The sequence below is a fragment of the Stegodyphus dumicola genome, chromosome X1 (genome assembly GCF_044657685.1).
Source record: "Stegodyphus dumicola isolate Sdum_Otavi_A_Nest chromosome X1, ASM4465768v1".
In the NCBI taxonomy this organism is placed as follows: domain Eukaryota; kingdom Metazoa; phylum Arthropoda; class Arachnida; order Araneae; family Eresidae; genus Stegodyphus; species Stegodyphus dumicola.
Window position 1 is genome coordinate 23135351 of NC_140780.1, and position 13185 is coordinate 23148535.

Below are 13185 nucleotides of genomic sequence, written 5' to 3' on the forward strand. Positions count from 1 at the left end.
TCGATGCAGCTGTAAATGTTATTACAAGAATGAGCCAAGTACTTTATTGACTACTGGACAGACAGTTTAATAAGATAGCTTTAAAGAGGAACATTGGCATCGCAATTAAAATGTCATCTAATCTCATCAACAGACAACACAGAATGAACTACTTCATAAAATATTCTGGTATTCAATAGCCTCTCAGTGAGATTGATCTATTTAAACATCACGTGCACAAGTAACGGCAATTGCATTCGTTGCTATTTTCATGCTACTAATGAAGTTTATAAAGCTGCATATAAAATTTTCATGCGGTATTTCTAAAAATTGAAATACTTAAAATACAGGCAAAGCAAATTAGAAGTTAATAAACAAGTTTAAAACTCTCATATTTTTAGGTGCTACTTTTTTTTTTAAATTTTACCTTTTCCTTCCGGTGTATAAATATCCTCTTTTCTATTTAATATTATGCCTGCATTATATGAATACACACGCATCTTTCCTTTGCATAGCAATCTCATTAATAGCATTTGCTATGAGCGTCGCGGATTTGCTTGAGCGATTTATTAGAGTGGAAGCTGGTTATAACCTCCTTTTATTTGCGACGAGAGGGTCGTTATAATAATCATCGACTGTTGAACTGCAAACTTTCTTTCCTCTCCGTTCATTTTCCGTTTTTAACTTTCTTTTTTCTTTTCCTTTCCTTTCTTTTTTCGTTTTACTCTGCATTTTTAAATATTCCTAATTTACTTTGTACTTATGTATTTCGTATTTACTCTGAAGTTTTCTTGCTGGAAAGAACGAACAGAGAAAAAAGTTGAAATGTGTAATAGGCAATAATATAAAATGTATAACGTGATTTTTACTTTTATAAAAGCTTTCAGATGCTTTTGAAATGAGTCGGTCTTTCTTACCTCAGCAGAAAGTTAAAGAAAAACATTTTGCAGGATTCAATTGCTAAATCTCTCTCTCTTTGTATATATTTATATTGCTGTGAAAAAGTCTACATTAAAAAGTAATTAGGTTTACTCAAGCTTAGTTCTAACTTTACAAAAGTATGTCTAACTTTTATCACGTTTGTTAAATATGTTAACTATGTTAAATGACCATTAATTTACTCTTGTAGGAAACCACTCGGAGAAGAAATGGAATATCAAAGGAAAATATATTTTTGGATGAGTGATATATCCGAAGATGGCAAAGATAATAACATGCAAGTGAAATGCATTAGTTTAAAAAAATTGGAAAAATATTAATGCTTCTCGAAGCAAAAATCCTCCATGTAAAAAAGACAGAATGGTCATCTGCGAATATCATTCTTCATCCGCGTCACGAATGTAGCATTCAAATCTTTGCACTTACTTTGGTTACTTAGTCTATAAATATTAATCTAACTTTGGAGCTATTTTAAGAATATCATTACAACGTGATATATTAAACAAATGTTTTTAGTTTGCCTACACGTTTTTTTCTGGTTTTACACAGAACAGACCTTTTTTGTAATTATAATATGTCTACTATACCTCCGAATTATTTTTAGCCCTAGATATCGAAACACATTTATCCAGGCCAAAAGACGTACTACCTAATTGAGGCATATATTATGAGTCTGATTTTCCGTCATGCAGTTAGTTGTAGTGAATTTAATTTAAACTTTAGTCACCAAAAATTGCTTTCATAATGCTTCATATGACTTTATCAAACGTAGAAAAGATTTTTTTTTCTGTCAGCTGTAATATTCTTAGCCAAGACACAAGAAGTTATCTAATGCACAAAATTGCTTTGTCATATTCGTTTTTGTTATTGCCGCTTCTGCAGATTGCAGTTCTTTTCCCATTTTGGAAAGCTTCCAATATTCTCGAGGTGAAAGATAGATTTTGTCACGCGAGCATAATTCTATCTTCCAAACAAGCGTGTATGAGAGACAATATATATGCACAAGATAAGTTTTATACAGTAAAAATGATTAAATAAAGCTTTTTAAACTCAAAAATCGGAAAATGTCACGTATTTTCCAAATACAAAATGACTTAATTTCTTTCTTTTTTTTTTTTTTGATATTTCATAAACAAAAACTTATTCAGGATCTTATCTTAATAACTAGTAGCTAGATTTAGAAATGTTTTAAAACATACAATGAATACAATTATTTAAAATCCAATATTATAAATATATTTATATTGAAGGATTCAGATGTTGAAACGTGATACACTTGCAGTCATAACCAGTTAAGCTATTATTTTCGTGCTGGCATCATATTTTTGATACAAATGCAAACGAAATGGAGCTAAAGGCGATCAAAGTTCTATTATTTTAAAGAATTTCCACATCTTTGATGGAAGCAAGAGAAGCGGCTACAGCAGTCTAGCGATAAAATGTAACAACCTTGTCAAACTATCAGTGTTCAGCGATCTTACTCGCTGATGTCTGCTCCAGGGCTACTTAAAACATTTTTCAGTCTCGACACCTTTTTATCACTAAGATTTTTCACTAAGATCACCAGGACCCCACAATATTTACAAAATTTTGTGGGACCCCCCATAAGCATTGCGCAAATCCGACACACGCGTGAATGAAACTGTCCATTTTTTCACTTGTGCTGTAATATACTATTATGTTATGTAGAAGTGAGGGGGCCACCTAATATTTACCCTAAGTAAGAAGGTATTAGCCCCACACACTAACTAGAAAACTAACAACATTCCTCGAGTCGTGATGGAAATTGTGACTCCAGTGAGCACTACAACAAGTACTGCCACCGGCGGCGGAATCAACGGTACTCCTAACCTTTCAGCGTTAAATTAGCTTAAGTAAGAGATTAAATTACATGATATACATTGCGATATACATAGTTGTGCAGGTGCATATTTCAAGATGATATCTAATCTATTGTAGTGGGTACAGGCAACATATTTCAGGACATTATATATTGCATTAGAAACATGCATGTTGTTCCCACGTTACAAATCATTTTTGTAAACATTATCTGTTTACTATCAGAATTAAGAACTATAAAATTGTTTACAAAGCTTACATATAAGTACTGTTGTAAAGTTGTGCTGAAACTTTAACAGCTCAATTTTGACGATTCATTATTTGTTTTAACGTACGTTTTTATGTTAATTGATTTTCAGAAATTATATTATTGTCTAGTAGTACATTGTTATTTGCATGTAAAAATTGATCATGACATTATAAATTGTGGTGGCTAGAAGAAATTATTTCTAGAGTATAAGATCATGCCTACAATCATGACTTGTTTACATATTTTTTTTTTCAAACAGCTGTCAAAATTTGAGAAGAATATAAAGTAATAAAAAAGACAAATATATCTGTAAACGAAAGAAAAAAAAAGAGCTTCATCTGCATACTTATGCGAACTACGTACTTTTAGATATATCTGCATACATATGCCACACAGATTTATCTGCATACATATATATTGCCAACTTATATTTGTCAGTTCATTGTATGCAAGTACATGTGTTTTTACAATAATTAATTTACATGAATTACATTCTATGATACATTACATTGTTGATACTTTACCAACTCAATGCTGGCTATTTATTATATGTGTTCACTTATCAGGTAGTTGGTGATCTTATGTTACATAGAAATGTAGGGGTCATCTATTACCATTTAGCTGAAGTAAACAGACAGGAGCCCCTTACCCTACTTGTGAGTGACCTATTTTGTGTTTCATAAAGTATTTTGTGCTTCATATGGTTGTAATATACTATTGCAGTTTAAGGTCATTAATTTCGAATTATAAAACATAGAACAATGCGAAAACGTTAAATAAGTAACGGACGAAATGACAGCGTTACGTGCAAAGCAAGTAAAATCGACGTTTATATTATAAAAAAAAGGCGTCGAAACGTTTTCGTTTCTTTCTTTGTCTGTATTGTCTTATATTTATCTATTTTCATATGCATTGTGTAAAAATAATTGTAAAATTATTATAGAAAGTTAAAGAAATATCAAAACTGCTAAAATTTTGGAGACTCCCTGCTGCAGGTCCCGCCGTTTAAAAACTCATGGGTAGACTATAAGAAAAATGCATAATGAAGATTGAAGAATTTCTGCAAGAATTATTTGTGCTGGTTGAGTTATTTCTTTTTTATCAGCATTTTCTGAAGCTGAAACAGAAACTCTCATTTTCCTAGATTTGAAAAAAAAAAAAAAAATCATCTTGAAGAGATAAAAAGATTTTAATTTTTGCTGCTTTGTGAAATGAAAGCAAGAAACATGTTTTTAACTAAAAAAGCAATTTTTAACTACAAAAGCACGCATACTTTAAAAGCAACTACAAAAGCACGCATACTTTAAAAGCAACTACAAAAGCACGCATACTTTAAAAGCAACTACAAAAGCAAAATAAGCACTCAAAAATGAAAGCTTCCCAGTGCAATAATATTTAGTTTTCATTGTAGGATCGTACTCTCTTTGGTAACAAACTCTGCTAGATCCTAATAAGGAACATAGCTACTTCTCGTACACGCGTAAAGAATACCAGCACAGAAAACGTTGAAGAGTCATTAGGTTATTATGAAGCAGGAGTGAAAAATGTGCAGAGTCCTTGCCAAGACTCGAACTCTGGACCTCTCGAATGCACGTCTAGTATGCTTCCAAATTACATCACGAAGGCATCCGGAAAGGTGAGAGAAAATACCTTATAATGTCATAAAACTCATTTGCTAGAAATTCAACTAAATAAACATTAAATTAAGCAATGTCTAAAAATTTAAATACGCTAAATAGAGATGTTAAAGAGGATTTTCGAAATAGTTCTTTTATATAAACTGAATGAAGAAATTTGGGCAACAACAAACTAAGTCAACTGTTGGAAGAAATTTCACCGGTAAGCTTTATACAAAAGATAATGACGTACGCATTGTTGTTCTTGATGTTGTCATACGTGATTTGATTACGAATAGTTTACAGTTTCTAGACTTTGCTATTATTTACAGTTTAAGAATGAACTCATGTAGCCCAGAAACTAACAGTAAGTAGAAAGATTAAATCATTCCCAAAGATCAGTCTATCAAAATCACTTCATATCGGAAATTGAAACAGCAAGCTGTCTGGTTATGCTTTTTAAACTTAGAAAAGTTAATCAGAATTCTAGACTGGAGTATGAGTATGTAACCTAGATTTTCAAAGGAAGGAACCGGAAATAGAAGGTATCATGCCAGTTGTCTTCAAGAATGGATTCGTTTTACTTAGATGATTCAAGATTTGTTTAAGGATTTATGGCTTCATTCGATAAATTGATACATAAACAATGGCTGAATCACGATAAAATGTTCTTGAAATACAGAATGATAGTTATTTCACGTACGTAGGATTGTAGTATCAAAATAAGTTGAGTTTGACCTCATTACTTCAATTAAATAGATTCCTCAATTCGGCATATGGTTGACCAGAAATTATATAAACACACAATTTTTTGCGGAACATTTGTTAATAAGCAAAATAACTCCATCTATTTAACTTTTGTAGAGACTGTCAATCTCAATGTGTTTTTGTTCGTTTGTAAGTAGATACGGCAAAGCTGTCGACCGAAATCGACAGATTATTTTCCTTAGAGGACGTTTTAAGAAGCACTTACTCGTATTCGCCTTGCATGTGATCAAAAGCACAAAAACATCCTATAAGCCTACCCTTTTTCAGGGATTTTGACGCCGGGTCAGACTAAGTGTTTAGTGCTCTTCTGATCTCGGTCACGAGTGGGCTGCTGATCCTACTGGACTTACTCAGATATTAATGTGCGAGTTGCAGTTTATTACAGCATTTGCAGACAACATTCTATTCTCTAAGATGAAGCTTCATCTTTAAGTGCACTATTCTGAAAAAACTGAATAAATTCAGTAAAAAAAAAAAAAAAATCAAAAAGAAATCTAATAATTGACTTCTACGTATGTAGCCAAAAATCTCTGTGCAAGAATTATAACATGTGAAGCATCAAAAGAAATGATTTTAGAAGTCTTATGTTGTTTTCTTCTAATTTTTATTCCCGCGAACTCAGCTGTGTTGTTGTTGCATATGCTCACTTGTCTAACGTATAGTCAGTCCAAGCCCACGAAATCCCTCGTGGCAAGGGGGCAACAGCCTTGAGCAGAGCACCATTCAGGTGAGAGTGCGATTTAGCTCAGCTCCGCCCCCCCCCCAATTTTGATGGAAAGCACCTGAGGAGGGACGGGTCCAAGGGTCCCCCACCCCTCTCCCCTTCCACCACACGAGGAGACTTTCGGTTCACCGCATATTTAAAGGGCCGCCATGCCTCACACAACATTTACAAACATCCGTGCCTTCTCCGGGATTCGAACCCAGGCCCTTCGACACGCCAGTCAGCAACGCTATTCACTATACCGGTTGAGCGGCTACTCAATTGTAATGTGTGGCCATTCCATACATTTGCATACGTAATTAGAAAACTCTTTGTAAGTCCAAACATTCCTAGGAAGTACCAAGACTTTACGCTATTTATGAAACCAATGTAATACTGGCTTGCGGAATGCACATTTTACAACGCTATGAAATTACAATATATGCAATATTTTCAAATATCGAAGCTATGCGACAAGGACATATTTTCAAAAATCGATCTATTTCATGTTAAAAAAAGCTGCTTTCACCAATAAGTAATAAAATTTTAAGTATCTAAATAATATTGGTTTTTCAGAAATATTCTTTTATCATAATAAGGCTTATAAGGCATTTTCTGCCTCCTTTCTGCATGCCTTCTTGGTGTAACGGTAGCACCCTCGGCGCGAACTCCAGAGGTCCAGGTTCGAGTCCCGGCGGGGGCATAGCACATTTCTTTAGCTTCCTGACATAAAAAATTTCTAAATTTCTCTACAGTGGCGCCCGAACTAAAAGGTGGTGGATGGTAATTCTTCACCACCGGGAGATGGGGATTGGGTTGCGAGTATATACGGCATTTTTTCCCTTCTTTCTGCATGTCTTCGTGGCATAGCAGTAACACGAGAGGTCCAGGTTCGAGTCCCGACGAAGGCATTGCTCATTTATCACGTCTCCTACTTCAAAAAAGTTGTCGTGTTGTTGTCCTTGTTGTTGTCGTGACTTATCTCACTTGTCTGACAGTAAAATCAGCGCACAAGGCCGCGAAATTTGTCGTCGCAAACAGTGCAAGATTGCACCTATGGCCGGCACCGAGTCTTGAGCACCATACCGGTAACAGTACGACTTTGCTCAGTTCCATTCCCAGTTTTGATGTAGAGCACCCCGTAGGACGGGTTCGAAAGTCTACCTCCCCTACCATCAACCTTCCGAGAAGACTTTCGGCTCTCCGCATATTTAGGGTGCTTCCATACCGCACATACACTAAACATTTACAAACATCCATGCCTTCTTCGGGATTTGAACCCGGGCCCATCGGTACGGCAGTCAGTGTCGCTAGCCACTATTTTGCTTGGGCGGCTAGGATTTGTGAAAGCTATCAAAACAATTTTCTTTTACATTTTTTTAATATACGATTAAACAAGAAATAGAAATGTTATTTTGAAGCGTTTCCTCTACAATATTACACATATCATAAACATTACTTCTAAAAATGGTTTTAGGAATTAATTCTTCTGCATCCATTATAAGCGACGTGTATGTTATTCAGTTTCAAGCAATTACAGCCAAAATAGAACGTTATGCTCGGATACTTATCTCTTAAATTTAATTTGCTCTAGAGACTATTTTGTTCTATTCTATAAAAAAATCGGAAATGTTTAGTATAAACTGCCAGTTTAGTTCATGCATATTCGGATAATTTAGAATGGACTTTTTCCTGATGCGCTTTGATTAGAATAGAAACACCGGCAAGTTATGCATGACTGCCGTTAAGTATCGATGAATCTCATAAAAAAAAAAAAAAAAAAGCATTCGTAGTCAAAATTTAATTCGTAATAATATATTAGTAATTTGTAATTAAATATTTTGCATAAAATTTACTAATACTTTCAACAGATGGAGAAAGAAAGAAAACGAACAAACTGTGTAATTCAGATACAATGATTTACATGATTCAGATACAATGATTTACATGATTCAGATACAATGATTTACATGATTCAGATACAATGATGTGTAATTCAGATACAATGATTTACATGATTCAGATACAATGATTTACATGATTCAGATACAATGATGTGTAATTCAGATACAATGATTTACACGATTCTACACTTATTCCAAGACGAAATGCAGAAGTTTGCAAGAAATTGTACGTTGGAAAGCGTTAAGAAATTATTTCTACTCTTGTTTAAAAAATAATAAACTAATTGCTTAGTCGCAAAAAGTATTGTTTGTAGCTTTTCCTTTAATAAAATTCACATTATTTTGTTAAAGAGGACTTTTTGTCATTAATTTATTTAAATAACTTTCCATCGTTTCGTTCTAGTAATCAGTTATGAGTCATTCTTGTTTCCTTAGTAAAACTTAATCTGAAGTCGTGCCATGATTTGCATCCGGTTGCTTGAATGCGTAAATAACAAGATCTAGATGACTAATTAAAGGAAAACAGAAAAAGGGGGGAACGGATGAAAATAAAATCTCTTTCCTGCCGGCGGCGAAATTATGGGAGAGTGTCGAAAGAACACGATCTATTTTAAACCAGGCGTCTGTGTCGATGATCTCAAGCATTTAGTTCGCTGCGACCTAAAGCGTTGTCTGAGACAAGCTGGTTGCCTTGGAAACGACTTCGAATGAGACGATCGAACCTTTCGATCGACATTATTGCAGATTTGTTTCGATAATGTCTACACCAAACTTCTTCGGAGAACTCTTAAACTGTGACTTAGAGACTGATGACAAAGAGCGAATTACCGAATGTTTAGAGCGATTCGATCAAGATCATGACGGAGCTCTCAACTTGCGTGAACTGTGTGCTTTGACTGATGAACTGTTTGTCAACAGTAAAGGCGAGCCTTACGACCTGCCGTTGCGTATGTGTGCAGATATATTTTATGCTTTTGATATGGACCGAGATGGAAAGATTAATGAAGATGAACTGAGCGTAGTGTGGCCCAATTTTATCCTACCTATCATACGACCGACGAGTGCTTTGATAGTTATAGATGTACAAAACGATTTCATCGATGGCTCTTTAGCTATACGAAACTGCCCTGCTGGTCAAGAAGGTAAAGAAGTTGTTCCTGTCATAAATCATTTACTTCAGACTGTACCTTTTAATTACATTTTTTACACCTTTGACTGGCATCCGGAAGATCACGTTTCCTTCATTGACAATATTCATCTTCGAAATTTTCACGAAAGTAGTTTGGTATCTAAAGAAGAGGCAAAAATTTTTGACACCGTAGTTTTTGAAGGTCCTCCAGAAATTGAACAAAAGCTCTGGCCTAGACACTGCGTCCAGAAGTCGTGGGGATCGGAGCTTCATTCTGAACTGAAAATAGCTGAAAATGCCATTTTTATTTATAAAGGAACTTGTTCGGATATTGACAGTTATTCGGCATTTTGGGATAATCAGAAGCTTTCCCAGACCAATCTTTCCGAAGAACTTAAGACTAGAAGTGTGACAGACGTCTTCGTCAGTGGCTTAGCAACTGACTATTGCGTTGGTTATACTGCCTTGCATGCTCTGGAGCACGGGTACCGAACCATTCTCATCGAAGATGCCTGCAGGGGAGTGGATCTTAAAGACATTAAAGCAATGCAGGATAAACTTGTTGCTGAACATGGCGTGGTGGTGACATCCGATGAAGTTAAAGATATGGTATTAGGACGAGATCGTAAGCCTGAATTGGGATATCGAACGGCAATGGTAGCCGCCGTTCAAATTGATTCTCGTTAATTATGCTACGTAAATCAATTAGCTTGTTAATGTGAATTAATATTAGATCTACGGAATATGATAGCTCATAGTTTAAAAGATACTTGCTAAATAGTAACGTTAAAGCTTAAACGGAGACTTGTTTCTCTAGACGGTAAATTTACAAATGATACATGCATATGCCTTAAGTAGAATGTCTTAGTTATGAAAACGATATTAGAAGGAAGCTTGTGTTTAACAAAGTTTTAGAAATTGATGCGAGAGATCGCTTTCCAGTTACACTTTAATTTTTCACTTTTACAGATTTAGAATTGATTTAATTTTTCATGTGATTATCCAGTCAGTATTATTAATATTCTTTTGAATGAAAACAAGAAAAAATTATATTTTAACTAATAATATCCTTAATATATCTTCTTTAAAAACATTTAAAATAAAATTATTTTTTCACTGCAAGGTTTTTTTTTAAATGGTATGTTATGCTACTGAGATTATATGTTATGGTTAAAAGGAGTAACCGACATAATATTACATTAAGTAAGCTGCCTGAAATGTTGATTTTGCAAAGGCAATCTGCAAAGTATATTTCTTTCGAAGTTACATATTTCATGCATAAAATATTCAGACATTTAAAAATTTTCAAAGTACTTCCACTTTTAATTTCAATTATTCAACGTAAAGACAAAAACAAATCTTAATATATTAAAGTATAATGCAAATTAAAAAAGTAACAACCGTGTAAAATAGCATTTGCATTAAAATTGAATTTCAAGAATTCTAAAAATTTCCAGCTTTCAAATTCGAAGTTATGCATACATTTTATATAAAATTTCTAACCACTGTTTGTAATAAAGCTAAAAGAAATCGCATATAATAATACTATTCAATTCTGCAAGTATATGAAATTAGTGAATTGAAACAGACATAATCTCTAAAATATTCATAACATTAGATGGTATGTGTGCAATTAATGAAAATAAAATAGCTATAATCTCTGAAGTGTCCATGAAATAAATATGTAAAATCAATATAAGTTAAACTCTCGTGATCTATGAAGTATCGATTGCATAAAATGCTTGGATAAATGAAAACTTTTGTTTTAGAAAATTCTAATAAAGTTTTTTTTTCCCTCCAAAATTATAAAATTCATTTTGTGATTTAGAAATTGGATGTTTATAATTAATAATTTTGTCTTTGCAATAGCAAACTGAGTTCATATATTGAATGAATCAAAACATAAATATTGGCACTTTGAATTAACAATTAAATAATGCTCCATAATTTTTGTTCTTTTCTTTTTTTGACTTATTAATCACTAAATAATTAAGAAATGAAAGTATCTAAAAATGTATTTTACTTTGTATTTTATTACTTGCTAGCATTTTATGGGTTGATTTAGCTAATTTCATCTCTCGTTTTTATATAATTATAACAACTGATATGAAAATATATACGTGTATGTGTGTGATTATGGCAAAGCCTTGAGGGCTATCTGCCTAAGGGAAGGAATGCCTTCGTTTAGGACTTTCTAAGGGAAAGTGGCTCGTATACACGTTACACATGGGGAAAACCACGAAAACGCCCATGCAGCCAGCCCGTTCGCGGGATTCGAACATCGAACCGAACTACCAGTGTTCAACGACTTTACCGCTCGGCCGCTGGTGGGCTATGAAATTATATGTTAACGGAACGCAATGCTAAGTAATTCAAATAATAAATGATTTAAAATTACCGATACTGGAAGTGCTAAAAGTCGTAATAATTAAGAAGACAATACTTGATTTTTGTGTTAATTTCTTATGTGTAATTGATTCTAATATTTTAAGAGCAGTACTTTCCTTCATACTCGGTTATTTTAAATAAAATGTAAACCTCACGTTTACATCTTAATTTTAAAAGCATATAATTAACTATAAGAATGCATAAGGTTACTCTAAAAACATTGCACATTTAAATACTTTTGCGAAATGGAAAAATTATCATCACTTATAAGTTGTGATTTGAAAACGATTTTTGCATCTACTTATAATATCAGTTTTTTTTCTTGAAAAATGAAACCTCAGAAATATATATAACAAGCAAAACAAAATATTTTATATTAATGAAGTCTGATTATATGCTATTCACGTTCATGATACATGTCCTACATATGTCGAAATGAAAGGAACTAAATAACATTTTATATTTATTGTGATGACTAATGACTAGGATGTTAAGTGACTAGTTAGACACTTTTAAAGAATTTCAAACGAAACAATGCGTGCTTCTTAATTTTGCATTAAATAAACATATTCAGTTAGAAAGGTTTCTACTTCCTGACATTCAAATATATTTCCTATTTCTCGCATGTTAAAAAACTTGACTTCTGTGATTTATTGTTACGTGAAAAAATATACATATTATTAAAATTATATTGACAATTTAACTTTTAAACTGTTAAACTAACTTCCTCTTTGGTGCCGCCCCCCCCCGAAAAAAAAAAACTAAAACTTAACTAAGTACTTAGCAAAAGGATTAGGGGCCCAGCAATCTCCAGATAAGGAATTCTGAGAAACGAATTTCAAGCCGACATTTTTGGATGGAAAACATTACAAAACCAGTGAATAGTTTTCAACACAATAAACAAATTTAGTAGTGTAAAAATTAAAACCATTATTTAACAATTCAGTTACTGAAATGCACACATTATAAGTTGTTTCGGCTAATCTTTGGAATATGGTAACAGGTAGTTTGGCGACATTTTGGTAAGGCGATAAAGGTTACTAGCTAGGATTTTAGCAGTGTACATGGATAAAGTCAAGAGTGTGCGCAATGCCATTTTTGTGCGATTCTGGGATTTTTTTTTTAAGTGAAAATAGGTCGACGTGCACATGGATACCGTGTATGTGCAAATCTTAAAAACGCGGCAAGCAGTGGGCGATTCTGCACTTTCTCCCAATTTCGCATCAAAAATGTTGAGTATAAAAAAAACATGCCTTTACTTCGTGAAAACAAAATGGCGTCCAAAACAAAACTAGCAGGTTGCTGTAGCAGGGTTGGTCGCCAAATTTTAGCCAAAAAAATCGCGAAGTTACCATAATCCAAAGATTACCCGTTGTTTCTTCAGAAGAAATAAGTATACGTATTCATTTTCAAGATTGAGTTGCTTTTACAATTGATTGACCTTACCACCAGTCAGAAATGAAATCGAGAAACTTTAATAGAAAGAGGGGTAAAAATTTAAGTTACCTTAATAAAATTAACACACCAAAAGTACAGAAACAAAACTTTAAAAAAATTAAAAGTTAAACAACCTTAAGGGTCAGAAACAAACAAGTACAAAACCAAGTAAAATTTAAGTCCTTAAACTCAAATTAAATAACTTCAGATTAAGAAAACTTAAAGCAACCAAA

At 33.4% G+C, this 13185-nt stretch overlaps 3 protein-coding genes across 6 annotated transcripts in view; 2 read left to right on the top strand and 1 right to left on the bottom strand.

The window, feature by feature from the left end:
* Positions 1-13185, bottom strand: part of LOC118187434 (DNA (cytosine-5)-methyltransferase 3B-like) — a 487890-nt gene that overhangs the window by 472515 nt on the left and 2190 nt on the right. The gene's annotated exons all lie outside the window — the stretch shown is intronic.
* Positions 1-13185, top strand: part of LOC146993106 (organic cation transporter 1-like) — a 93266-nt gene that overhangs the window by 74638 nt on the left and 5443 nt on the right. For 2 of the 4 annotated variants that reach the window (XM_085807195.1, XM_085807197.1), the window contains one exon: positions 1109-5884. The exons of the other annotated variants lie outside the window; for them this stretch is intronic. In XM_085807195.1, the coding sequence (XP_085663321.1) occupies positions 1109-1238 (130 nt within the window). In that variant the 3' untranslated portion in view covers positions 1239-5884. Of the gene's footprint in view, positions 1-1108; positions 5885-13185 lie in introns of those variants that run through there. 4 annotated transcript variants of the gene reach the window in all.
* Positions 8610-10249, top strand: Naam (Nicotinamide amidase). The gene has a single exon (XM_035357650.2). It carries the CDS (start codon positions 8756-8758, stop codon positions 9812-9814), a length of 1059 nt encoding a protein of 352 aa, XP_035213541.1. The 5' UTR covers positions 8610-8755; the 3' UTR covers positions 9815-10249.